This window comes from Gouania willdenowi, chromosome 7, assembly GCF_900634775.1.
Source record: "Gouania willdenowi chromosome 7, fGouWil2.1, whole genome shotgun sequence".
NCBI classification, from domain to species: domain Eukaryota; kingdom Metazoa; phylum Chordata; class Actinopteri; order Blenniiformes; family Gobiesocidae; genus Gouania; species Gouania willdenowi.
The window spans coordinates 36,678,273-36,706,219 of record NC_041050.1 but is presented as its reverse complement, the minus strand read 5'-3'; the positions used below and the strand labels follow the sequence as shown (position 1 = coordinate 36,706,219).

General features: G+C 35.4%; 1 protein-coding gene across 2 annotated transcripts; it reads right to left on the bottom strand.

Moving 5' to 3' along the window:
- Window positions 1–27,271, bottom strand: gabrd (gamma-aminobutyric acid type A receptor subunit delta). 2 transcript variants are annotated; one of them, XM_028452711.1, is made up of 9 exons: window positions 26,894–27,271; window positions 11,284–11,399; window positions 9,328–9,395; window positions 7,476–7,696; window positions 5,802–5,884; window positions 5,530–5,667; window positions 4,534–4,689; window positions 2,906–3,117; window positions 1–1,955 (listed from the first exon to the last, which is right to left on the bottom strand). In XM_028452711.1, the coding sequence occupies exons 1-9, from the start codon at window positions 26,959–26,961 to the stop codon at window positions 1,632–1,634; spliced, it is 1,386 nt and encodes a 461-aa protein (XP_028308512.1). In that variant the 5' UTR covers window positions 26,962–27,271; the 3' UTR covers window positions 1–1,631. The 2 variants fall into 2 exon arrangements, with proteins under 2 accessions (XP_028308512.1, XP_028308513.1); XM_028452712.1 differs by lacking the exons at window positions 11,284–11,399; window positions 26,894–27,271 and adding an exon at window positions 9,610–9,979 and having other exon boundaries at window positions 9,328–9,453.
- Between the last annotated feature and the right edge of the window lie 676 nt (window positions 27,272–27,947).

Genomic DNA, 27,947 nt, shown 5'->3' with positions numbered 1-27,947 from the left:
TAGTGAAGGAAGTCTTTTAATGGTGAGGAAACAGAGAGAACTGGCAGCAGTAGATAAGACACTCCAGAGGAAGTTCTTAGGTGGAAATGGAGTGAAAAAAAAAATAGGTGGAGGCCCAAAAAAAAAAAAGACAGACAGAGGAGAGTGGATAGCAGTGGAAGTGGGAGAATTGAGTTATCAGCCATGCAGAGTAGCAGCACACCTCATCACGTCATCCTCTTGTCTGTGGTGGTGTTTTCCTTCTTCTCCTTGAGATAACAGCAGCTCACTGAAAACTGTGGCTTGGAGTTCGTTTTGCTTACGTTGCCTGTTTGGTGCTGGTTTGCATGATGAGAACGCACGTGTGCCTGACTTTATGTAGCATGGCGGCAGAGGATGTGGGAGTCTAGCATGTTAACACTATTTACTCCTTCGTAAGGGTGTAACGATTCTTCCCTTTAGATCAAGGGTGTTCATTTTCATTTTAGTTCAGGGGCCAATTACGGAGCAGTTTGATCTCAAGTGGGGCCACAGATTTTATGCAGGAAAACAAGTCATTTCAACATTACTGTGCCCTAGTTTTCACTTCTACATATACATAAGATACAAAATATGTAAGAAACCGACAATCTCCAAGCAATAAGTGACAGATATCGTTCACAACAGGATCTCCACTTTACATTTTCTATATTTTGTGACTAATTTCTATTTAATTAAGGGAAACATTATGTCAGAATTTGAGGAAAATTTAAGGACTTTGTAAGAATTGTTGAGTGAGTTTTTTCAACTGTTTAACAAAAAAAAATGTCGAATCTTGTGATATAAGCACAGGGAAAACTGTGAACCCCTGGAGACATTGTTGCGTTTTGTTTTCACAGTTTTCATCAATACGTTCTCCGGATAGCAGCTTTAAGGATGTTACGACCGACTGTCGACGTGCCAGCAGACAATAATGAAACAGAGACACCAACGTAGGAGAAAATGACCAAAAATCCACCTTTGGTTCCAGTGTGTGAAACACATTGGCTTTAACCACCGTCCACCACCAGGACCTTCTGCAGCAGCACATGTAGCGTTAGCTCGTTAGCTCGTTAGCTTTAGCTCTGCAGAGAGCCTCACAATAACCATCATGCTAAAATGAAAAGTATCAGGTTCAAACACTGCTCATTTAACCTGAACAGATCTTGGTTGCACTTGATTTTTTTATATTAATATTGTATTATTTTTATGTTGAAAAAACAAAACGAAGCGTCAGGTAAATCTAATATGTATTTTCAGTGTTGGTTGGACTTTACTTAAATAAAATGAATTATTATTTTGGCTAAAAAGTTACTGAAAAGTAACTGAATCGTGCTTGAATCGAATCGGCAACAGCGAATGGTGAATGGTTGCTAAAACGAATCGTTACACCCCTACTCCTTCACCTTTATACAACACTACAGGAGTTTAGATATACGTATGGAAGTCCTCGTGCCAAGTTCTAGACTCATGCCTACAGTACTTTCCTTATTTCTGTATACACAGGACATTTATTTACCTTCAATCTGAAATTGTACTGTTTTCCAACTTCGGGAGTGCATATGTGCCTATAGTCTGCACTCGTCTGCAGTCCAGCATTTCCCTATATACAGTTCTGGGTGCCAGCTTCCACTTCACATTGTATACGCCACCCAGTAAATCACGTTCACCACCGCAAAAGTGAACGGGAACACAGCCCTGGCATAGATGTCGATGGTGTCAGCGTCGATGGGTTTGCAGACGCACTTGGAGCAGCACTTTTTGGCCTCCTCGCTCTCCTCCGGCTGCCTGGACCTCCTCCTCCTAGGCTCCACCTCCTCAGAGCCGCCCTCGCCGGGGATCGTGTTGCTGGAGCGCTGGGTGCGGCCCTGGCGGTTGGAGATCACCACGCCCTGGTTCATGCCCGTCACTGAAAGGGAGAACAGAACCATCGCCTGTTTGCCATTCTTCACGATAGACTGTGGGAATGCAGAGAAAAAAGCAGGTCAGCAAGGGTGAGACCACCATGGGTGTCAAATACGTTTTAGTTCAAATACAGATCAGTTCAATCACAAGTGGGTCGCAGGTTTTTAGGTGGAAAAACAAACAATTTCAACATAAATGTTCTTAAGTTTGCACTTCCAGTTATAAATCAGACAAAGTATAAAGGGCAACAACAATATCCAAGCAATAAGTGACAAATACTTAAATGTCTTTTGTTTAAATTATTTTTTGACCAATTTTCATTTAATTTGGGAAGATTTTGTGGAATAATTTGGGCCCCATCCATAAAGTCAGCAAAATGATGGTCCATTGTTCTACGAATCTGTCATAACCACATTTATTCATTTATCTGAATAATATCCACTGTTTTCCAGGAAGTTCATTATTATTTGGGCCAAAAATGGTGGAAAAGTGGTTAAATGGGATTTTTAAAATCACAGAAATTGGTTAAAAGTTGCAAATTAGAGTGGGCAAAAACAGACCGAAAAAGTGTCAATATTGGCTTAAAAGTGGCAGAAAAAGGAACAATTAATTTAAACTGGCAAATAATGTGCATGACTAATTATGAATGTGGTTACATTGGCAAAAATAAACATGAAATATGGAGAAAAGAGGTTAAATGTTACAATAAGGGGTTAACACATGTGACAATTGGTGGGAAAAGTTGTGGAAAGGGTTTAAAAGAGCTGAACATGAAAAAAAATGAGCAGAAAAGGAATTGAAATTTGATGGAGAAGTAGCAGAAATGGGAAAATGTAGCAAAAATGCATTAAAAGGAGCCAAAATATGGCAAGAAAAAGTGATTAAGTTTGGTGTAGTTGCAAAAAAGGGTAAAAAAATAAGCAAAAATGGGCTCAAATAAATATTTTTCGTTTCTTGAAGGGTTGAGAACCCTTGTCGTAGAGGATGGTGAGGAGTCCCTCACCTCAGAGCTGAGCTTGTTGGCCTTGACCTTGGCCTTCTCTTTGAGCCGATAGTCAGCGTTGTAGTGGGCGAAGGCGTACTCAATGAGCGCCGCGAACACAAACACGTAGCAGATCCAGAAGTAGACGTCCAACGCTTTGATGGCTGAGGCTCGTGGTAGCGATGAACGGGCGCTAACCATCAGTGTGGTCATGGTGAGAACTGTTGTGATGCCTGTGGGAATAACACAGCACACACAGTACATTTAGTGATGGCTTTGGTCAAGGTTGGGCTCAAATACATTTTTCAGTTACAATTAGGTTTACAATTACAATTACAGTGAATGACATTTTTTACAATTAAATTACAATATTTTTTTATCCTCCGAAAATAAATTATAATTATGTTCTTAAGGACTAAGGTTCAATTACAATTAATCACAATTACTGAGCCTGAAATAAATAGCTTAATAAAAGTTACCCTTCCTCTTGTGTTAGCTTTCTGTTAGCATCTCTAATGATAACGGGTCATAAATCAGCTGTAAAATACACTTTAAAACAAACATCTATCATCTCATTTATTTCCTATCTATTGGTTACCGTGTCAAGCTTCCTAATCAATAAAAATATAGGTTTTAATATTTTTGGTGCGGACGTCTGAGCCTTTTTTGTGTCGGTATATTCTTCGATTTAATTTTTTTTGAAATGGTAAAATGTGGGAAAGATATGAAACATATTTTAGTAATTATTAACTACATAACGGTAGAACTGTACATAGAAAGGCAAGGCAAGGCAAATTTATTTGTATAGCGCATTTCATACTCAAGGCAACTCAATGTGCTTTACATGATAAAACATTCAATTGTTTAAAATCAATAAGAACATTTAAAATCATCAGTAAAATCAATTAAAATCATCAGTAAAATCAATTAAAATCATCAGTAAAATCATCATGACATCAACAACATGACTAAAAATCTCTCTCTCAATCATATGCAGTAGAGAAAAAAGTGCCTTTAACTCTGATTTAAAGATGTTCACATGTGATGCTGACTTCAGCTCTGCTGCAGTTTGTTCCACTTCTTTGCAGCATAACAACTAAAAGCAGCATCACCATGTTTACTGTGAGCTCTGGGCTCCACTATCTGACCTGTGTCCATAGATCTGAGAGACCTGCCTAGACCTAGAACTGTAAAATGGTTCCCCAGTTTAGAGTTAAATTATAATTAAGTTTTTATCAAATTGTCATGGCAATTACAATTACAAAGTAATTATCTAAACTCATATACAATTAAATTATGATTATGACAGCAAAAGATTTTTTAAATTACATTTATATGTATGCCATAATTGTAATTTAATTATAAATTATAAATTACGTGATTGCAATTATAATTGACTCCAACCCTGGTTGTAGCCCAATGGTTCCCAACCTTTTTTGGATCGTGACCCCTTTTCAATATCACAGATTTTCTTTGTAGAATTAGTTTTTGATCATGTTTGTCATACTGTATTAAAGATACTGTATGTATACAAAGTATAGAATACAGTTGTTTAAAATAGTGTATTTAATAATTATTTAATTCAATTCAACTTTTTTTTTTCTTGAAAACAATGTAAAAATACATAAATGAAGAGAAACTCAACAAACCCAATGATACTCGTGCAGGGACTGCTGTTTGGCTGATCCAAAACGACACCCAGGACATGGCGACCAGTAATATTGAAGGCATGTATGACTGGATGATGTAGACGCCGCGGTTACGTCTCAGCTGAAAGCGAAGGCTGAGCCTGGGAAATTGTCCAGCTGTCGGAGGCAGAAACACTCTGTCAGTGATTAACCTCAACATTATTGATTGTTGAACAGAGCATTAAAACTGCTCGCCTGTGCCCCTAAAACACAAGTGTCAAACTTAAAGACCGAGGGCCAAATACGTCCCTTTAGAGCATCCCATTCGGCCCACGGCAGCAAGCAAAAAAATCAGAGAAACCATGAATCATTGTGTAAATTACAAACTAATTCAGTTGTAGATATTTACCAAATTAATACGCAAATTCATTTACAATAGCAGGGCTCACATTTTCCCCATACTTATTTATAATCTCAAATTATTAAAAGAACTCTCAGTTTTTCCAAAATCTCACAATTTTCTTCAAAATATTCCACAAAATCTCCTCAAATTACATACAAATGGGTCACAAAATCCAATGAATTGAAAGTAAAGATCCTGCAGTGACTGATATCTGTGACGTATTGCTTTGATATTAACAGTGCCATATATAATTTACCCTATATTTAGACGTGGAAGTGCAAACTAGAGCATAAACTCATTTTCCCGCCTAAAATCTGTGATAAACTGCTCCGTATTTGGCCCGTGAGCTAAAACGACTTTGACACCCCTGCTCTAAACATTCACAGTTAAAGTGGTATGACAGACTCCATCTTCCCAGTTAGGATCAGCAGCTACAGTAGCCTGTCCTCATCCATCCTATCTATGCACAGAGTAAAAGTTTATTTTTTTCTGTTTCATAAAACAAGAGGAAGGCCAAATTCAAGAACTCCACATACATCATGCATGATGCAGCTTCTGTGCTAAAGCTAACCTCGACAGCCAAAGATAAACAGAAACATGAGAGTGATGAGCACCTGATTTGAAGTTCATGGTTTCAGTGACAAAGCGGTAGTCTGTAATAGTGAACTGGGAAAGCTCCAATTTATCCAGTCCATGGATGTGTATCTGGCTCTCTGACCAGTGATATACGATGTCCTCTGAGGAGTAACCGTCTAGAAACAATAAAGACAACAGTGGTGTTGATTGTTCAGCGTATAGCACAAGATCTTTGTAATTTACAGCCATTTAAATGTTTCTAGAGGAAAATAAAAATGTGGAATAAGAAATTAAAAAAAAATCAACTCACAACTTTCCAAGTCAAGCATACACTCCTGTTCATCCATGGGGTATTTCGTGAGGTCCATGTCACATGCCACCGTCGACGTGATTCTACGGGCAAAGTTATATTACAGTTTTTATTTTTGACAAATCTGGCATTTATTTGGATGGCAACTGTTTGTAATTTAACATCAGCCCCACTAAATGTAACATGCTTTTTTAATCCTTCAGCAGAAAATCCAATTTACGGAATCTGTCTTTAAATGTTTCCTGTTTAAGGTCAATTCATTAGTTTATCTTTCCAACATATTTGAAGATGTGGACCTACTCCCCTGTCTTTGAAAAAAAATGATAATTTAAACCATTGGTTTTTAACCTTTTTTCTTGTCATGACCCCATTTTTCTATCTCAGTTTTTTGGCGACCCCAGAGACTTGTTTGTTGTACTGTTACAAACACAGCTCAGATATTTTCATACTGCTTTTTTATTTGAAATATATTTATATTTTAAAAAGTGCAAGAATGGTATATGTTTTCATTTTATTTTTTTTAAAAACTCTTTGAGCTTTCTGCCTCGTCCTGCAGTGTACAGTATATCTATTTCTGTGATAATATTGTCACTGTGGTTTTGTTTATTTGTATTATTTTGTATATATTCTATTCATAATACAGTTTTTATTATTTTATAATATTATTTATTATTTAAGGGCTTAAACGGGGAACTTGAGGCAAATATTTCATTATGTACATAATTAAAAATAAAAATTATTGAACCCTTAAATCATTTATTGATGTTGTAATAGTGTTTCCTAGTACGTAATATTTATCAAATACAGGCATTCTATTCGTATGAAAGATAATGTTACCGGAAGTCACGTGACCACTCCGTGCGGTTAGGGTTAGTTAGTCCGTAACGTAGTTTACGGTTAGGGTAAGTTAGTCCATAACTTAGGTTAGGGTTAGTTAGTCTGTAACGTAGGTTAGGGTTAGATTAGAGTTTGGGTTAGTCCCTGACGTACGTTAGGGTTAGTTAGTCTGTAACGTAGTTGACGTATTAATACAAATGGAAGTGCGTAGCGTCTCATTGGCCAGTTTAGGTCACGTGGTAGACCTATCACTTGACCTAAACTGATCAATGAGGGGCGTCGCATATGGATAGAATGTCCATATATATATATATATATATATATATATATATATATATATATATATACGTATATATATATGACTTTTTTATCAGTCATTTAAGATCATGACCCCACATGGGGTCACGATCACAAGGTTGAAAAACACTGATTTAAACAATGTAAATGAGAAGAGATACCCTGACCTAAAGCAGTAACGCTCATTAAGTAAAACAACAGTTGCAATAGAAACTTCTTATACTATCACCTTTAGCTCATTCTGAATGTCCCAATTGCATGAATACTGATAAATATATATTATATAAAGTCTATTTCATTCAGATTTTCTCATTTTATTTAGATAAAGGTTAAATGAATTTGTTTGATTATTCATGTGTAAACCCTGTGAGGGATAGGAAGCCTTTTTAAGATGCATCTGCCTTAGACCCTGAATAAGACAGAATATGTTTCACAAGCCTTGTAAGAATAAATAAGCATAGACAATGGACAGATGGATACAAAGACACAAAGAAAATGTTCCTTTGAGAGTTGATAGGGAAGCAATGTGTGAGTTTATACCTGCTGCTGTATAGAATAACTCCATTAGGCTGCAGGCGGATCAGTTTGTTTTCCACGGTCACATCATGAAACCAAGCAGATTTAGCGTTGACGATGAAGGTGTCGGGCAACCACAGCTTGTCCACAAAGCGACTGTCCAGGCCCAGAGTTTTGTTGGTGTGATTGTAGGACAGACGGTCGTCGTGCCAGCTCTGCCGTAGGAAAACTGTCATAGTGTATTCCTGTCAGGACGAGCAGAGGATCACATCAGACAGTCTCGCTTTGATTGTAATAAACAAAGCTGGAGGAAATTACAACAGAAATCAGCATTTGATTAGATGCAATTTCAACATTTTCTACTGCAATTTTCAGTAGTAGGTTTTCATTTGTAATCAAATATGTCTTAAACTTCTTCTTTTTTTGCAGAAAATGCACAAAACAAACAGATTCAAAAGAAACAAATTACTCTTAATTACAATAAAAAAAAAAAAGCTGCAACAACTAAAAAGGTTACATTATTATTGTTTTTTTCTTTCTTTTGCAATTTCGGAGCAATTTTTAAATAATTGCTTCCCTTCTCACATACAACTACAAAAGCTTTGTTTTGATTTAGAGGATTCAATTTGTTTTCTCAAATAAATTTAAAACTGTTGTATTTGGGGAAAGTGCAATCTTAGTTTTTCAAGCTTGATCAAAAATAAATGTTTTATGTTTTTTTTTTTTTTTTTTTTTTTGTATTAATATACTGTGTTGATGGCAGAGTTTAGGTCTATTGGGCTGGCCATTGTGACAGTCACATTAAGGTAAAAAATGTAACCATGGCAAAACATAAACAGCATGTATTTTACATAAATAAATCATAGTTGTTTTTTTAAATGGCCATTTCATTCAGATGCCAAAAATTAGAACAATTATTTAGTAGTTTCGTTTACCCGATCTATGTGTGTCATAGAAAAATTGCAAAACTCGCTTGTATTCCACCATATTATTTATTTTGTTTGGTTTTTACCAGAGTTTTGGCTAATTTGCTACTATATTTTGTGGCTGCAGCTTGTTTTAGTTTTGCGTAAACCAGTGATTTTCAACCATTGTGTGATGGATAGTCATCAGGTGCACTGTGATAAATGACCAAAATGTGCCTACAGGGTGAAAAATCTGCTATTATTGCTGCTCTAGAACAGCATCAAGGCCTTCAACATTCCTAGTTAATGTAATAGAATACTGCTCAGTATCATTAGTGGGTAGGGGTTGAATGACTCCATAATTCGACTTTATATGCATACTCGTTGAGTCGACGTCGACTAGTCGATGACATCACCGAGCCGAGTGCCTGCGTAGTGCCAAAATCTGTGACCCGAAAAAATGACCCTGCAGCTTCTCGGTGGACAAGTACTCGCCCTTAAACATGTTTGTAGTTCTTCTCCAGTCTGCTACTCACCGGAGCGTCATGTTTAAGGGGGAGTAAATAGCGCCTTAATAGCTAGGGAGAGCTATTACGCAGTTGACGTAGCACTCTTTTTCTCTACCGCCAAGAAGCTGCAGCAGTCACAGATTTTTTTGGTGAGTTAGACACCCCATATTTAGAACAACTAAATGCAGCACAAATTGTCATTTTGACCAAAAAAGTTGCTAAATTATCTAAAAATCAGGCTGAATGCTTCATTCCAATAGAAAACAATGGGATGTATACAGACAAATGGGGCCGTGTGACATCATCAATCATGTGATTTCAAGATTGCGGTATACAGGTTTTAAAACGGTAAAGTAACAGGTAATAAAACAAATATAGTGCAATATAATGTGCCTTGAAATAGAAGGATGATGGAGAAGAAAATTATAGGATGATGACGATGATGATGATGAACATTATTACCATGTTGGCTTCAGAGATGTGATCGATACTGGCCACTTCAATAGCCATGGCCACGTTCACAGGAGGACCTGCAGAGGAAGACACGAGAAAATAGAGAAACCCCAAGCACACACACACACACACACACTCTTTCACATAACACTCTTTTTATCTCCACGGTTCTCAAACATTCAATCACTCATCTGTTTTCCTCTCGCTCGTCACCATCTCAGAAAGTCTTAACCTCTCCTACAGTGAGTAACCTATAGACATTATCTACTTTAACCAGTGTAAGTGGCATATCACACACACACACACACACACACACACACACACACACACACACACACACACACACACACACACACACACACCCTCTCCACAGTAAGCCATATGATTAGCATGGATTCAGATGCAGGAGCAGTTCACTGATGCCTAACAGAAAGGCTTTTCATAATAAACATTTAGGAATCATTATTTGCTATTTCCCAACATTCAACACTTAAATTCCTGCTTTAGCAAAACCTCAGATTTAGATTTTCCTGTATGCATAGCAGGGTTGGGGTCAATTACATTTTTAAATTACAATTATATCTTCAATTATCCATGTTTAATTACAATTACAACTCAATTACAATTACGTTAAACAGCAAAAAATGTTTACAATTAAAATAATTTCCCCCTGAAAGTCAATTACAATTACATTACTAACTAATTAATTACTAAAGTATAAACTCAATTAATTACAATTACTGAGCCTTTAATAAACAACCACATAAAACGTATTATTCCTCTTGTGTTAGCTTTCTGTTAGCATTGCTTATGCTAACAGGTCAGTTTTGACCCATATCTTAAATTAGCTGTAAAATACACAAAAAAATATCATCTATCATCTAATTTGTTTTTCATCTTTTAGTTACCAGTTAGGCTTGAAAATATTGGTATTAATATTTTTGGTGTGGGCGTCTGAGGAATTGAATTTTTTTTAAATGGTAAAATGTTCCTCAATAGAACAACTGAAACACATATTTTAATGAAAGGTTCCTGAGTTTTGTGTTTAATTACATTGTAAATGACAGTTTTTTTTAACATTTCAAAGCCAATTACAATTACAAAGTCAAATATCTGAACTCAATTACAATTATTAACTAAGCAATTACATTTGTAATTGACCCCAACCATGATATATAGTGTAGGTTTGTTCAGGTGAGTTTTTACAATTAATCTTAAGCATCAGTTTACTATTGAAAAAACGCTCCTTTGTAAAAACAAAACAAAAAAAGTACAATAATAAATGATAGTGAAGTTTTTTCAAAGGCAATAATGGTTGGATTTAGATATACATATATGACATATAAATGACAAGTCATGGAAATGAGTTGAATGAAGGAAAACACCCAAAACAACATAAATAATTCCCAATGGTCATGAACAGCCTTTCGTTTGCGTGTCATTCAACATTAATAAGGACATAATGTTGCTTTATGGAAATAAGTGCACGGATGTATTGCACAGGACAGCGATTATCACAGTGTTTTTGGTCCCACATTTTCACCTTTGGTACAACTGAGTTAAGCTGTGAGATTGAGAAATCTATCCCCGTGGTCATTGGATGTTTCACATTTAGCAGCCAAACTTAGCAAAGGTCTCCAGAGCAGATGTCTCTATATATCACCCTTTAAATGCACCGTCCTTGATAAACCCTTCAGCATTGCATAGCGTAAGTGTGGTTTTCATGTGTGAGTTGGTAAATCTAAGCATTTATTTGCATGTTCTATATGCAGCTTTGTTGTAAGACAAGTGCAAATAACCACCAAAGGCAAGGACACCTGTGAGGATAATGGAATTGAAAAATGAGACGCACTTTATTTGTTCTGCTGTGTTTGCACCTTGGAGCTGTTGTTATGCTAAGGATGGCTGTAAATGTGAGCGGGTGAAATGCAGCCCAACGCCACAAGCAGTAGATCTCATACTCACCTCCTATCCCAGGGCGAAAATTTCTGGCATAGCCCTTCATTAAATCATCCAGATTAGGTAACCAGGATATTTGAATGTCTGTACCTACATAGTCCCCAATATCACTCAGCATGGCCCTAAAAGGAGACAAAACACATCTGGCTTTAGCAGTTGTTGAGGAAATACAACGACTTCATAGCAAAACCTGGAAAGGCCTCGAATAAAAGTTAGAGATGCACACGTATAAAAAAATATAGTACAGAACAACATCCTGTGTGTGGGGGAGTAAGAACTACAACCTGGAATCTGTTACTATAACCTGGAGTCCATAGGAGGAGTTTGAGATTATGCCAACGGGGGGCAAAAGAAAAATAGATTTAAATATATAGACCATCTAGAGATTTGCGCCAACCACAATGTGCGTAACACATACAATAATGCAAAAATGATTAGTAACATTAATTAATTAATAATGTTGATTACAAAAATGTGCGTCATTTAATGTTGTAAATTCATTATAAAATCAGCTTTCTGCTTTGTTTTGTTGCAACGTTGCTTCACCGTAACAGAAGAAGAACCAACCTAAAGTCTGAAAGGTTTGGGACCATTTCACTGAAAACTTATACTACACATCTGAGGTAACATCTGTGACATAAAACTAACAGTAATATGCTAGAATCAAAGCAGCAGAAAACTGTTTTATATCAAAAAACAGAAATAAAGACGTTGGTCACATGACTCGAGCGCCAAAAAAATAACTTGTATTTTTAAAAGAATATCAAATGATTTAATATGTATTTTGTACAGTCACTGTGTTTTATGGCACTTAAAATATTTGTGTTTTATGTACATGTATGTATTTTTTTGAATGAATTTGAGAAAACCAAATTCAAACTTTTGACCACTCGGGGGGGGGCAATGCTCCCCTTGCCCCGCCCATAAACTCTGTGTATGATAGACTGTCTCGAGATTCGTGCCAACCACAATGTGTTTCACGTATACTATGATAACATATATGATGAATAATAATAATGCAAAAATGATTAGCAACATAATTGATAATGTTGACTACGAAAGAATTTGCGTCAACGCGTCGCTAAATGTTTATGATAAAATCAGGCCGGTGGTCGTTTTCTGCTTCATTTTTTGATGCAGTACCATACATGAACTGCTGGGTGCAGTGTCGTGTCACCATTGGGTATTGGATATTGGGAAGAAGAATTGCAACTAAAGAAGAACCAACCTAAAGTCTCAAAAGTTTGGGACCATTTCACTGAAAACTACACACCTTAGGTAGAACTAACGTCTGTGACATGAAACTAACAGTAATATGTTAGAATCTGGACGTTTCAAAAACATTCTTATATAATTTTTTAAATTAGTATCAGAACAAGAGTTACAGAGAGATGTAGGTTCCACTGCAACTTTTTCAAAAGAACAATAAATGAATTATGTACATTATATTGAGAATTTAAATTTTTTTTAATGAATTTAGCAAAACAGCATCTAGTATTATAATCACTTTGTTGCACAGTTCTATTCATAGTGGGGTTTTGGTTTATACACTATGTTGATGACAAGCTATTATTTATCAAACTTTATTAACTAAATACTAATTAAAGCTACCACAACAATGTAAATGTATTTATGGTATGTGGGTTTTTCAAGGTTTTTTGAAGGTTGAGTAGTAAGTAAAATAAAAACTCAGGTATAAACTAATATGCACTATTTTGAAATGATGATGAACCAAACAAATATGGTTAGACAACCCATTAATAAAGATAGTCAGGGCATCTGATGAGGTTAAATACTGTATGTTTTCAAATGAATCACTTATGTCTTTAGTACCTTTAGCATTCACCAAAACGTCGACCTTTATTTTTTAAATTAAATTAAATCAAATTAAATTAAATTAAATTAAATTGAATTAAATTAAATTACAAAAGCAAATGATAAGGAAACATGTACAAAAATGTGCTGGAAAAACACAACAATGCCAAAAACCTAAAATAGAAGTCTAAAACATTTTCCTGTTAAATAATGTATCAGTGGCATATTTCACACTGGTCTAAATAATGTATTGGTTAAATCATTATTTTCTATTTGTGTAGCTGGGTTAAAATTGTGGCTCACTGTTAGCATCCAATGCTAACAAGGTCATGCTAGTCACTAAGGTTTGAGCACATTAATGTATCTTTGAACTAATTAAATTAGAATTCTTTTTTTTATAGAATTATATTAGTCAAATATATTTTTTATATGATGAGGGGGAAAATAAATGGAAAAGGCAAAGCACTAAGCTGATAAAAGCTGAATCATTTCACAATTTCTTGATTATTCAGTATAAATTATGAAATAATTACATAATCATTATATTATCCTAAAGCAGAGGTTCCCACATTTTGATATCACAAATTTACGGCGACCCCAGAGACATTCTTTTTTAATAGAATTAGTTATTGATCATGTTTATTAGTGTGTTTCAAATACAGAGTAGCCGCCTCAGATATTTGTATACTGCATTTTATTGTAACTACATTTTAAGATACAGTTATTTGATATTTATTGTGTGTGATAATAATAATTGAAAAAAATTAAAATAGATTTTTCATCTGTTTTTACCTAAATCTTTTTTTTTTTTTTGTTTATTTGTTTTTGTTTGTTTGTTTTTCACCAATTACTAGATATTTTAGGCGACCCTACATGAGGTCCTGAGCCCAAGGTTGAAAAACACTGTCCTAAAGCCTGTCACATGTTTGTTGTTTTTGATATAAAACATGGAGCAGGAGGTTGATAACAGGTGCAGCTCAGCTCATGTACCACCAGGGGACAGTGTTGTACTCTTAAACAGAAGCACATGGTTGATAGTGAATGTCAGTAACTGCTATTAGGGATGAGTTCATCAACAAAAACTACATTCTGAATCATGAATCCATAATTATTCAACCTTGGGGTCGTGATCCCATGTGGGGTCACCTGGAATTTAAATGGGGCCACCTGAAATGTCTATGAAATTATTTTATTTTTTTAAAGTTACTGATTTTTTTTATTTTTTTTTTTTAATGAAAACACAACACAGTCTTAAACAACTGTATTCTACACATTTTCACTGTCTCAAATCTAAATCTAAAATGTAATAACATATAATATAGTACAGGGATTCTCAACTGGTGGGTCTGGACCCAAAAGTGTACTGGGTAGGTCGCGGACAGCTGGTCAAAAATAAATACATAAGACTCTCATGTTGGACTTGTCTTTTATTTTGAAAGAAACTTTTCTTTTGACAGGCATCCTGTGAAATGCATAATGCACAGGAACATATATAGATTTATGTTTTTTTTATTTAAATATATATGTGTGTGTGTGTGTGTGTGTGTGTGTGTGTGTGTGTGTGTGTGTGTGTGTGTGTGTGTGTGTGTGTGTGTGTGTGTGTGTGTGTGTGTGTGCTCAACAGCTATTTTCTTTTTTTTTTAAAGAAAAATTTGGTTGGTTGAATTAAAAAAAAAAAAGAAAAAAAGTGGGTCGCGATTTAATGACCATGGCAAAATGTGGGTCCCAGGGTGAGACCAGTTGAGAACCCCTGATATAATAGAAATAATACAATAAATAAATAACATATGATGAATAATAATATAATAATAAAATAATGTAATATATATATATATATGTATTATTATTATTTTTAAATCACTAATCCTGGCTACTCTTTTTTGTTACACAGTATAACAAACATGATCAGAAACTAATTCTAGCAGGAAAAACAAAGTATTTGGAATCACCAAAAGTTTGTGATACTAAAATGGGATCACGATCCAAAAAAAGGTTGGGAACCACTACCAATCAAGGGCTGCAATTAAAATTGCCAAAAAAAGAAAATCAATGATTGAAATTCCAATAAATTACTTTGAAAAAAAAATGAGAAATGATACAATTACAAATAGGCAGTGTAACCACTTTGTCTGGTAATAGGTATTATTAGCCACTCAGTCGTTGTCATGTCTGAGAAAAATGGGAGTAGTGAAATAATGAATAATCTCCTGCTTTTCTGCACTAATTGGCAGTTTCTAAATCTGGATGTGAATTGCTTTTCCTTCTAGAAACTACGGTACATACCAAGGTCAAACTGACCTCTTTACATGATGAAAACTACACCTTCCCATTTATCACTTAATATAATGTCACTTAAGAATATTAATTTAACAACAAACTACTCATTACACAGATCTACAGAGACCCCGATTAACAAGTTCAATACTTTGTAGTGTTAAGGTTTTAATTTGTGCTTTTTCTTCCAATAACTTAATGGTTTTCTGTGTGTGTCACTCCTTTATTTTCTATATTAAAATCCTTTTTTTGTAAGAATTTGCACAGGTGGCTGTTTTTCTATTTGTATGGCATCAGCTATTTTCATTCTCTGCAGCTCTGACTTTATTTACTCAACACGTTTGCAAACCAAAGGCTGCCCGACACACAGCAGATGAGCTGTTGTAGTGTGAATCACTGGTGGTAACTGATTGTTTAAATGCATCTGTCGCTTTAAAGAAACTGTATAATGGGAATGGGAAAATTTGGTATAAAATGGTACGCAATAACAATAATGTGAATTTCAGAACATGTGAAAAAACTGTAATACAGTGCAGTGCAAATTCAAATGAGATTTTGCTGCATTTCATGTTCAATAACAAGTAAATAACAGGCTCAGGGTTGGGGTCAACTATAATTGTAATTCCGTATTTGGCTATTAATTACAATTGTGATGTAATTATAATTGTAATCATAATTGAAACAAATCTGTTGCTGTTTTAATCATACTTAAATTGTAATTAAGTTCAGATAATTCACTTTGTAATTGTAATTGGCATGGAAATTATATAAAAATTGTCATTTACAATGTAATTAAAATCAAAACTGGGGATTAACAATTATTAAAATATGTTTAATATGAAATTTATTTAAAGAATTATCTCCCATGAGGATCATTTTGCTATTTAAAATTTAAATCTAGGGATATACAGACATTAAAAAGGCTCAGACACCCACACTAAAAATATTAAAAGTAATATTTTTTCATTTATTATTAAGCTTAACAAGGTAACAAAAAAGATGTAAAACAAATTTGATGATAGATAATATTTTTTAGTGTATTTTTAAGCTGATTTAAGACATTGGTCAAAACTGACCCATTATCATAAGAGATGCTAACAGAAAGCTAACTCAAGAGTAAGGTTCACTTTTAGGCAGTAGCTATTCGTACGATTGCCGAATCAATATATCAACATTCTATCCATACACAGCGCTCCTCATTGGCCAGTTTAGGCCATGTGACTAAGACTAAACCTAACCGTAAACCTAACCCTTTATAACCCTTAAAATTGTTGCGATATAGGGTTATAACCTAACCCGAACCCTAAACCTAAGGGCTTCTTTATTTTTGGCTCAGTAATTGTGAATAATTATAATTGAAGTTCATTCATTGAGAGCATAATAATAATTGATTTCAGCTTGGGAAAAGAGAATAACTGTAATTAGGGTCCGAAGACCAGAATGGCCAGAAGGACTAAGCTAATGCTAATGCTAGGTTTATGCTAATGCTAAGTTATTGCTAGGTTAATGCTAGGCTAATTAATGCTATTGCTAGGCTAATGCTAATGCTATGTTAATGTTATTGCAAGGCTAATGCTATTGCCAGGTTAATTCTAATTCTATTGCTAGGCTAATGCTAATGCTAAAACATTTTGTTTTTCCACCAATTTGCACCAAATTTGCTCAGACCAAAGCCCAAACATCAGTTTAGTCCACTGTGTTTGTCTTTTTTCAGTCTCCAAGCCGTCTTCTTCTCAATCTTTGGTTAATTCCGGGGTATTGGGACGCCTCTCCGAGCCGTCAAGAACGCGCACTAGCGTCATTTGACTTCACGTCCGCAGAACTGCACGGGAAATTCACGCCCAGAACAGCAGTACAAAATGTATCACACAATCTTTTCTAGGCAATAGGTAGAAATATGTGTGGACTCATTCTCTTTGGTTTAGAGCGCTTCATCACCCATTAACATTAAAACATTTTTTTTAAAAAAACTTAAAATGAATGTTTTTTTCTCAAATCCTGCCCTATTCTCCTATATAAGAAAGGCTGACTGGTAAAGTTTTTTTGTATTTTGGCTTCATTAAAGCCTCTCCTTTGGGTTCTGGATGTTTCCTGTGCTAACTCGTTAAGCTAACGCCCTAGCTACACAGATGGAGAGACTTCATGATGTCTCATGTAGTGAAGCTAATGTGTGCAGCACATGGTAACGAGCATCATTAATGTCCTATAGGGACACTGAGTTACCTGAACCTGTGCACTGTTACAGCCTGATTAGTTTTAATGGCTCCACACTGAAATACAGAAACACCAGTCACTACCACTGCATGATTTTAAGAATACCAGATGGGTATTTATTGGATATATCTTCCTAACTGTCTCTGTTTTTGTTTTATTGGCAGTAATTGTATTTAAATAGTATTAAAAATGACACATTTCAACAATTGTCTTCATTCATTCAGGATACTCACAAAGCATTCACACTCCCAGTCACTCCCACTGGCTTTTACAGTTCCAGTTAACTTACTGTAAGTGTTTTTCATTGGTCAGAGGAAACCACAGTAAACCCACAAAAGCACGGGGAGAACATGCAAACGCCACGCAGAAAGGTAGTGTATCAGTGTATTTCATCATTTATGATTGTATCACTATATTTGATGTAATATAAAACAAACAAATAAGAAATATGTGTATAGTTTATGTTCGGTTATTTTTAAGTAGTTCATTTTGCAGTTAATTTAGTGACGTTTAATGACTTTTAGTTGTGTTGTTTCTATTCTTTTCGAGTTGAAATTAAAGTATTATATAAAGTTATCCACACTTCCCTCTATTCTGTTCCTCCCATGAGTTAGGTTGCGGAAACAAGTTGTGATGAACTACGTCTTCAACGTCTTTGCACCAAATAGCACGTAACAATATTTTCCTGTTGAGTAATGTCCATTTATGTTGTTCTTTTTAATATTGAAATTGAACGTAATAATGCAGGGAAAAAAACAGAGGGCTGACCTTGACCTTAAATATGAACATATTGAAAAAAAATGTTGTTCAATGGTATCAGTGTGAGCACTGTATCTCAATGTGTGGCCAAGTTATAGGGAAAAAAGTATTTTTTGTTGTTTTTTTTACTGGTAGGTTGTACAGCTTTGGTCCAATGAAATAAAATACTCCACGTGAAATGAGGTTTTCATAAATGTAAGTATCAAACTTGTACAATAAATATTTGTCGAGATATAGAGATATTTGGTAGTTGACACTTGACACGACCTTGATCTTGATCGTGACATTTTGGCTCCAAAAAAGGTCGACTGCACATCCTTGACATGGCTCCTATGAGATGACTTACGTGTCATTAGTGCTGCATTCATAGCCTAGGAGGAGTTCCCGGACAAAGGAGTTGCGTAGGAAAAATAATAAGAACTCCTACGAGAACAAAGTATTTGGCATTTTTCAATTTTAAAACAAACTGGGCCAAATGTGACGCCCCTGATCTAAACCTATATTCTGAAATTCCCTTGAGTTGCTGTTTAATCTGCATTTGTCCATTTAAATAGAACACACAAGTATTAGTGGACGCACACAATTGTTCTAGGATCACATCCCTCACCATTACACCCAGTACTGATATAGGCCTACTCATGCTGTCCTCTGTGGAGGACAGCATGAAAAACATTCATTTGTGAAACGTGTAAAAAGAGATTTATCTGCTGACTCATCCTCTCTCACAGATTAATCAGCAGAACAGTGTCACCTAAATGCACGTTTAAGGACAAGCATAACAGAACTGAAAGATCAGAAGGAGTGGAGATTAAAGTCTGCTGCGTTACATTTTCTGCTACATCTGATCTCGACGTGTCTGCTGACTACTGATTTATTTTCCTTCTGTAGCCATTTAACTGGAACCTTTCTATCTCATTTAAAGTGTTATTTTAGAGGGGAAAAGGGGGCGGGCGGTGTTGTATTTTGTAACTAAAGGTCTGTTGAAAGTCACCAGGTTGATCACTGGAATGAACTTGTAACAAACCTACCTGTAAGAAATCTTTAAATATCTGATCTTGGCTTCCATAACATTAAAGACCCTTGTACAACTGCTCACAAAAATCTAGTTACACGAGTGTCAGATTCTTTACGACAGTGGTTCTCAAACTAACGGAGGAGTAGTCATTTGAAGAATAGGGCCCCCGGGGCCCCTCTGGCGCCCCCATGACAATTACGGGGTAATGGGCCCCATTTATGTATTGGTATGCGCCAAAGATTCGGTACCACCACCTGTTGTAATATTTGACTTGCAAATAAATGAGAAATCGACTTTGGTTTTTTGCTTTTCTTTTGAGGCCCCTTGGGGCGCCCCTGGGCACAAAATTGAAAATCGGGCTCCGAGCGTCAATACGTACACATCCATAGAGTATAGCTACCAAATTTCAGCCCGATCCATTGATGAATAACAGAGGAGTAGCAAACAACAACAAAGTGAGAGGGGTTTTTGGGCCGGTAGCCCGGCCTAAAAATGGGTAAATGGTGGCAAACTTTTTTTTACAATTGTTATCGCTCAACAGAAGAATGCGTAACTTTCACAGATATCACAAACTTGAATGATATCAAGGTAAACATGGTCATCAACAGTTTCTTCCTGTATTTATACTAAATGAGTAAGAACATTAGAACAGTTCAAACACTATTCATGAAAATAGAAAAAACTTCAACATTGTGAAAATGTGTCCCACCCTTAAATGTGCAGTGATTGACTCCATGTTTGGTAACAAATGCTTACAATGTCAATTGGAACAAGGCAAAAAGGGAAAAAAGGGCAAAATTTGGTGAACATTTATTTTGTGAACCACCCTACTGTACTTTCTTGGGTTTCCTTTTGTTTGTATGTTTTTATTTTATCAGATGTTTTCAATCTTGGCTAAAATGAAAAAAGGATGAACCATTTGAAAATAAAAATGTACAAAGAGCAATTACATTTAGAAATTTTCAATATTAGATCTTTTTGCCGATATTCGACATGCCAATATACTAAATTTTGATTTCAATTATTAACCCATATATACATAGACCCCCTACCTCCTCAACCTAATTTAAGTCACCTAATGTAAATCTCCATGGATATAACAGGTTAAGCCGACATTTAATGTGATGAGCACTGAAGACACCTAAAAGCACCAAAAGTTTGTTCAAATTTTACTGCCATATTTGTTTTTGACATGTTTCAAACAACAACACATGGGTTTTTTTTTTTTTAATATCCATGAAAAAACCTAGACCGATGTCAACAAATATAGGCCAGTACTTTAACCATGAAATCCAAATTTTAAGACTTCCTGCATTGTTTTTCAAATCGAAAGGCTTTCTCTTCAAATATTGATTTGCTATATTCAAAGGCTAAAGTAACATTACACTAATTGACTAATTTATTGTGGTGAAATGTAGAAAAAAGTATCTGTAAAAAGTGTGCTCATCATATACTTATCTGAATATTTCTTTGACATTACTGTGATGTACATTCAGAGACAGCTGAGCCAGAGCGACATCACGACTTTGCCGTAAATGATGAAAATATACGAGTGTATCAAAGTGCTGATACTGGCCTCAGTGTGACTTTCTCTTCTTCTTATTACCGTAACCCTGGAAACTGTTTCAGCCAGCTCTGTTTTTCTAATACAGCAGAAATTTCTTACAGAGTAATGATGCATTCATGGCTGACTTACACAGTAGGATTCTATAGTGCTTTCCAACAGTCTGAGCTCTGTATCTCAATTTGTGGCCAAGTTAGAGGGTAAAAAGTATTTTGGTGGTTATTTTGTGACGTCATGAACGTCTCTACAGATCTTTCTTACTGGTAGATCGTACAGTTTTGATCCAATTAAATGAAATACTCCACTTGAGATGAGCTTTTCATGAATGTAAGCATCAAACTTGTATGATAAATATTCGTAGAGATATGGAGAATTTTTAGTTTTGACACTTAACGCAACCTTGACCTTAACATTTTGGCTCCAAAATAGGTCGACTGCACATCCTAAGCCCCTATGAGATGACATACATGTCATTAGTGCTGCATTATTAGCCTTAGAGGAGTTCCAGGACAAAGGAGTTGTGGAAGAAAAATAATAATAACTCCAAAGAGAACAATGTATTTGGCCATTTTCAATTGCCATATAGAATAATAATAATATTCATTATTACCTCTGATTTGTTTTTTGACCGTTAGCAAGATTATGTCAAGAACTTAATGAAATTTGACAATTTTAATAAAATTGCTCACTAACTAGTCATACTAAGACTGACGTCAAAGTTAGTATGTAGTGCGTTACATTAGATAGTATGAAAAGATTGAATATGCGAGAAATATCCGGATGTATGTATACGATATTGAGAAAAATTTCTAAGTATGCACGGTGGGCACATTACTCATACTCAACCGCCCCAAGATGCATTGCGAGCGTTACGTAAAATTGTCGTGGGATCGGGGCCTTCTAGCTAAAAAGCAAACATCCCCTTTTCAAAATAAAAGCATCTCTTCTTGTCTTCCATTAGTTTTTAACGCTTCTGTAAATAGGACTCTTGTTTTGAAGTTAACAGGAAGTTTAGGCAGTAGCACAATGGAGGTTTCTCTGAAAATCTCCAAAATGTCACCATGAAATGTGTTTCCGTGAGTTTTATGGATCAAATGAGCACATGTTGATATTCCACTTGGTCACTTTCTCACTTCAAATGTTTTCAGAACTTTCAAAAATGGAGAATCAACAGAGATATTTAGCCTCAGTGTGAACAAGGTTTTTGTCGTTGTGGGTTCGAAACTTGGAAGTATACTTCAGTGTGAACGCACATTATCATAATCATACTCAAAGTATATAGTGTACAGTATATACTCTGAGTGTGTAGTACGTTAATATGCGATTTCTATCACAGCCTGCGTGCTTTTAGCTTTAGCATTAGCCTTGTGCCAGCCTGGTCATCTCTGCTATTTAAAATGTTGTACATATTTCTTCCGTGGTATAAAACACCTGTTGTTACGCGCATGTTTTTATGAAATACAATCTAGAAAGACTGATTAATAATGCACTTGGAAATCAATTTGAACCATCAAATGTCTTCTTTTCTTTTTAAATCTAGTAGTCTGAGTGTCAGTGGATTACAAACTGTTTACAGGAAGGAAAAAGAACATGTTTGTAAATGTCGTGGAAAATAACAATTGTATGTTGATGAAGGTTTTTAGTAGTTGACCAACTGTCGTGAAGGCATCATTGCTGTTTTCTCCAAAGTTTCCATTAGTAAGATTAATTCTGAGTTAAATTTTGTTTTACATCTCCTTCAATGGTTTAATAATGGGAGCTTTATATAGGGCCATCATTGTAACAAAAATAAGTGTGTGTGTGTGTGTGTGCAATTGCCTCTGAACAAAAGGCAGATAATGAGGTCCGCAAATCTGTCAACACTCGCATTGTATATCAATCAATCAAATTTTATTTATAGAGCACTTTTCAAATTTACAATATGATTCAAAGTGCATAAAACCACACAAATTACAAATATGTATTGGGAACAAAAGTAAAACTGATTATAGTCGGTCTAACACTCTTTTCTGGTGATTCACCAAACACCACAAATAAATTTGATTTCTGTCAAAGAGGCATTCAGCATTATCGTCAATTTAGAGCAGTGCTTCTCAAAAGGAGGTACGTGTTCCCCTAGGGGTACGTGATTGCACTACAGGGGGTACTTGAAAGAGAGAGAGAGAAAGAGAGAGAGTGGAAAATTAAAAAAAATATAGTGTAAGTCTTGGTCCCACACTCGGTGTGAGATGACTGGAAATAATAAAAGCTATAGAAATAATTATATTCAAGTGCCACTAGATCAGTATTTTTCAACCGTGGGGTCGGGACCTCGTGGGGTCACCTGGATTTTAAAAAGGGGTCGCCTGCTGAAAAATGTAAATAGATTTGAAATTTTGTAATTATGCTTTTTTTTGTTATTAAAACAACACAAACTTAAACAAATGTATTTCAATACAATACTTTAACTTTGTGAATATAGTTCAACTAAAATGCAGTAAAAAAAAAAAAAAGAAAAAAAAAATACTTAGATATATATATATATATCTGAGCACAAACATTCTAGAAAAAAATGTCTTTGGATTTGGCAGAAATGTTTGATATCAAATACTGTTTCTTTCCACTTATTTACAAACTAAGATTCTTTAAAATGTGTGTCATCACTCATTTATTCCATCATTATACTCTATAGTTGTTTTTAAAAAGTTTTCCAAACAAAATGCTGTAGTCCGACAAAGGGGGGACTTGGATTTAGAAATTTAAAAAAAGAGGGAACTTGAGCCAAAAAAAAAAATTGAGAACCACTGATTTAGTGAATCCAATTAATCTAAAATACATATTTCATTTCTGTGAGAAGAAGCAGTACCCACTACCCAAAAAACTCCACACAGAAAGTTCCCACTTCTCCATCCCAGGAGTCTGGCTGAGGTCCTTTGAGCAGTGGAGCTGCAGTGCTCACCACCCTGTGCAGCCTAATAATAGAAATGTATCTTTCTTTGCACTTTGTCCATCTTATATGGAAGCACTTGGCACTGCAGAAAGTGGCAAAAAAGGCGCTCAGGGCTGAATATATTGGTCTTTTATTGAGGAGAAACCCAACAGACAAGAACATAAAGAGATTTAAACTCTCTTCACAAACGCCTGGACCAAAAAAAGGTAGCGTTGGTGGTCAAAGGTTTGGGTATAAATACACCTTCCTTTAGAAAGTAGGTTTTAAGATATTTGATAAATCAACAAATGTAGACATGTCAATTCAAATCCACCAAAAAGAGAGAAAAGCTAATTTGACAGGTTTGTTTAGCAAAAAATGTTAAAAAAAAAAAAAATGACTAAACCATAACATGTTTATTAAAGTGTTGAACTACTTTAAATCAAGAATATAAGAAATAAACAAATCCAACTGAAATCAGGACAATATTTCAGATGAAAACTACTTAATAAACCAATGCTGACAGATAAATCCAAAATAAAACCAACGATCCCTCAGGTTGTGGCATGTGTAAAGCTGCCAGGGTTGGAGCAGATTACGTTTTTCAATTACATCTTTAATTATCCATGTTCAATTACAAATCAATTATGATTACGGTGAACAACATTTTTTCCCAACAAATACAATTAATTTTACAACTACTTTCCTCCTAAATGTCAAATACTATTACGTTCTCAATTACTGAAGTTCAATTACAATTAATCACAATTACTGAGTCTGAACTAAATAAGCCCATAAAACGTAACCTTTCTCTTGTGTTAGCTTTCTGTTAGCAAAGTCGCTTAATTCTGTAAAGCGACTTTGAGTGTCTATGATAAAGCGCTATATAAAACTGATGCATTATTATTATTATTATTATTATTATCTCTTATGATAACGGGTCAGTTTTGTCTTAAATCAGCTGTAAAATACACTAAGAAATATTACATATCATCTAATTTGATTCTCATCTCTTGGTTACCTTGCTAGGCTTCCTAACAAATTAAAATATTGGTATTAATATTTTTGGTGTGGGCGTCTGAGACTTTTTTTTCGGTCTGTATACTCCAAGATTAAATTTTTTTTTTTGAATAGTCAAATGATCCTGAAGAGAAATGACAGCTATAGTGGAAAAGCTGATATGAAACATATTTAAATAAATATTAACTGCGTATGTGTAATACATGGTTCCCCGTCTTTGTGTTGAATTCAAATTTAATTGACAGTTTTTATAGAATTTTCATGCTAATTACAATTACAAAGTTAATTATCTGAACTCGAATACAATTTAATTATGATTACAACAGCAACCGATTTTTTTCCAATTATGATTACAATTAAAATTACACCATAATTGTAATTAATTATCAATTACACAATAACAATTAGAATTCACCACAATCCATAAAGCTACCTCCTGAAATTTGGTAGGTATAACCTATGGATGTGTACGCATTGACGCTCAGAGCCCGATTTTTGATGTGGGGCCCCAAAATAAAAAAAAATAAATAAAAACCTAAAGTAGATTTCTCATTTATTTGCAAGTGAAATATTACGACAGTTGGTGATACGGAATCATTGGCACATACCAATATATAAATGAGGCCCATTACCTCGTACGTGTCACGGGGGCGCCAGGGGGCCCCCTTTTTCAAATGATTACTCCTCCGTTAGTTCTTGTTAGATCGGAATGCAGTTTGGTATGAATATTCTATGAATGAATATGATGAAACACTCGGAGCCCTTTTTTGAAATGGGGCCCGGGGGCCCACCCCCCATTTTCAGTAATTTCCAAATTTATGGGAACATAGTCGTGAGATATATCATTTCAAATGTAATTCAAAGTTGATTACCATTATGCCTGACACAAATCGATTAGGGGCTCAAGGGCCCACCCCAATTTTTTGGCAATTTCCATTAAACACAATATTGCACAATATGTGAGTGAGTTCTGTAGTGTGGCTTGTTTAGTGGCAGAAGTGGGATAGAACTGTGCTTTTCATGCTGTTCTAAGAAGTAGTAACAACAGCAAAGACTCCTCTTAAAACAACTATTTTATTACAAAATCAGCTATATTTATTTATTTATTGTATGGATTTAGGCAATATTGTAATTTTCAATATATAGAAAATTATCACCAAAATAGAAAACTTGATATAGCTTGAATCTCAATAAACTGCTCAGCTCTAAATCCATCACAAAACTTTTTTTTTTTTTTTTTTACAAACAGTTACACAATATGTGCCACTTTTGGCTTTTTCTCCTCTAAGGGACAGCACATGTGAGTGAGTTATGTGGTTTGTGGCTTGTTTCGTGGGTTAGGACACACTCAGATATCTAACTGAGCTTTTCATGCTGTTCTGAGAAGTTGTAACAGCAGCGACCCCTAAAACAAGCATTTTGATACAAAATAAGCGATATATACACATATAGTACATATATACATATATAGTACATACATATATAGTACATACATATATATACATATATAGTACATACATATATACAGTACATACATACAGTACATACATACATACTACATATAATCAATATAGACGATATTTGAAATGTTCTATATTGCCACAATAAAAAAATCTCAAATCTTGACATATTGCCCAGCCCTAGTCTAAAACTCTCCAAACTGCATTCTGCATCCTTCCTTTTCCTCTGCTCATCTCTCTCTCTCTCATCCATATGTATCACCATCTGATATATTTGAACCAAACAGGCCTGCAGGTGGGTGACATTATCTGCCCACACTCACCTACACCACCACCGCATTCATTTCCACTTCACATTGGCAAAGCGTTCTCATTAATGCATATATATGCATGCATATGCAAATACAGTTGCTTCAGGATTTTGTGTTGGAGACAGCAAAAACGCACGCAAGGTTTTCGTCAACATAATAAACATAATTGTCAGCCTATGATTGTTATAATCAGTGCGCGCTTTTTTAAATATAGAAAGAGTTCATTTTATTCTAAAAGTGTAACCGACTCATATATTTTATATAGTCCGAGCTCACCTGGTGAAGATATCTCCTCCAATGAAGAGCCCAGCGACACATGACAGCAGGAAAGTTGGGAACTCCATTTAACAATATGTGTGAAAACGATATTTATAGTAAGTAATAATAATATTAGCATTAAAAAAAAAAGTTTCCCTCCGTGTGAAGCTTTATTTCTATTTTAGTGCGCTCTCCTGGTGATCCCGCGCTGTGCACGAGAGGCAGCGATAAGGCGCTGATGGTGATCCCATGGTGGGGGGCTCCCTGTCCGAGGGTCCGACCCCGAGTCCGAGAGAGGAGCGAAGAGAGACCCACGGAGGAACCGAACAGGATAGAGATGATAGTCCGAGACCAGGTCTGACAACACACGGGCTGATCTACACCAGAGAGAGAGAGAGAGAGAGAGAGAGAGAGAGAGAGAGAGAGAGAGAGAGACGCACTAATCTGTCGCTCCTGCTGTTGCTGCGTTGGATCCAAAGGGGCCACAGAGGGAGGAGGGGAGGAGATTTATCATCACTGGATCATTTATTTATATATATATATATATATATATATATATATGTTTTTTTTTTGTTTTTTTAAGGTGAAAAAAAATCTCCAAAAAGTATTATAACAAATAAAGATTTAACCATCTATATTTTGTCTACCCTGAAATCGAGAAGCACATAGGTATTCTCTGTACAGGGCAGGGTTTCTCAAATGGAGGTACGTGTACCCCTAGGGGTACTCGATGGCACTACAGGGGGTTACTTGAGAGAGAGAGAAAAATTAAAGGTGCAGTCCGCAACTCTCAGATCCCTCCCTCCCTCCCAGCTGCTCTCTTGTCCTGCCTCCAAACTTTCCAAAGTCCCTCCCTCAGAGGAACTAACAAGCTAACGTTAGCCAGACAGCAACATCACAGTGATATAACATGCTCTGTTAAAAGCATATTACTGCAGTGCTTCTCTCTCTATGTGCACACACCTCAGCAACAGCAGTAACAGTGTCACTTACAGCAGCCCACACGGAGGCTGCTGCGCGCACATGAACAACACATGCACTACAGAGTTCTAATGTAACAATGTAAATCAAG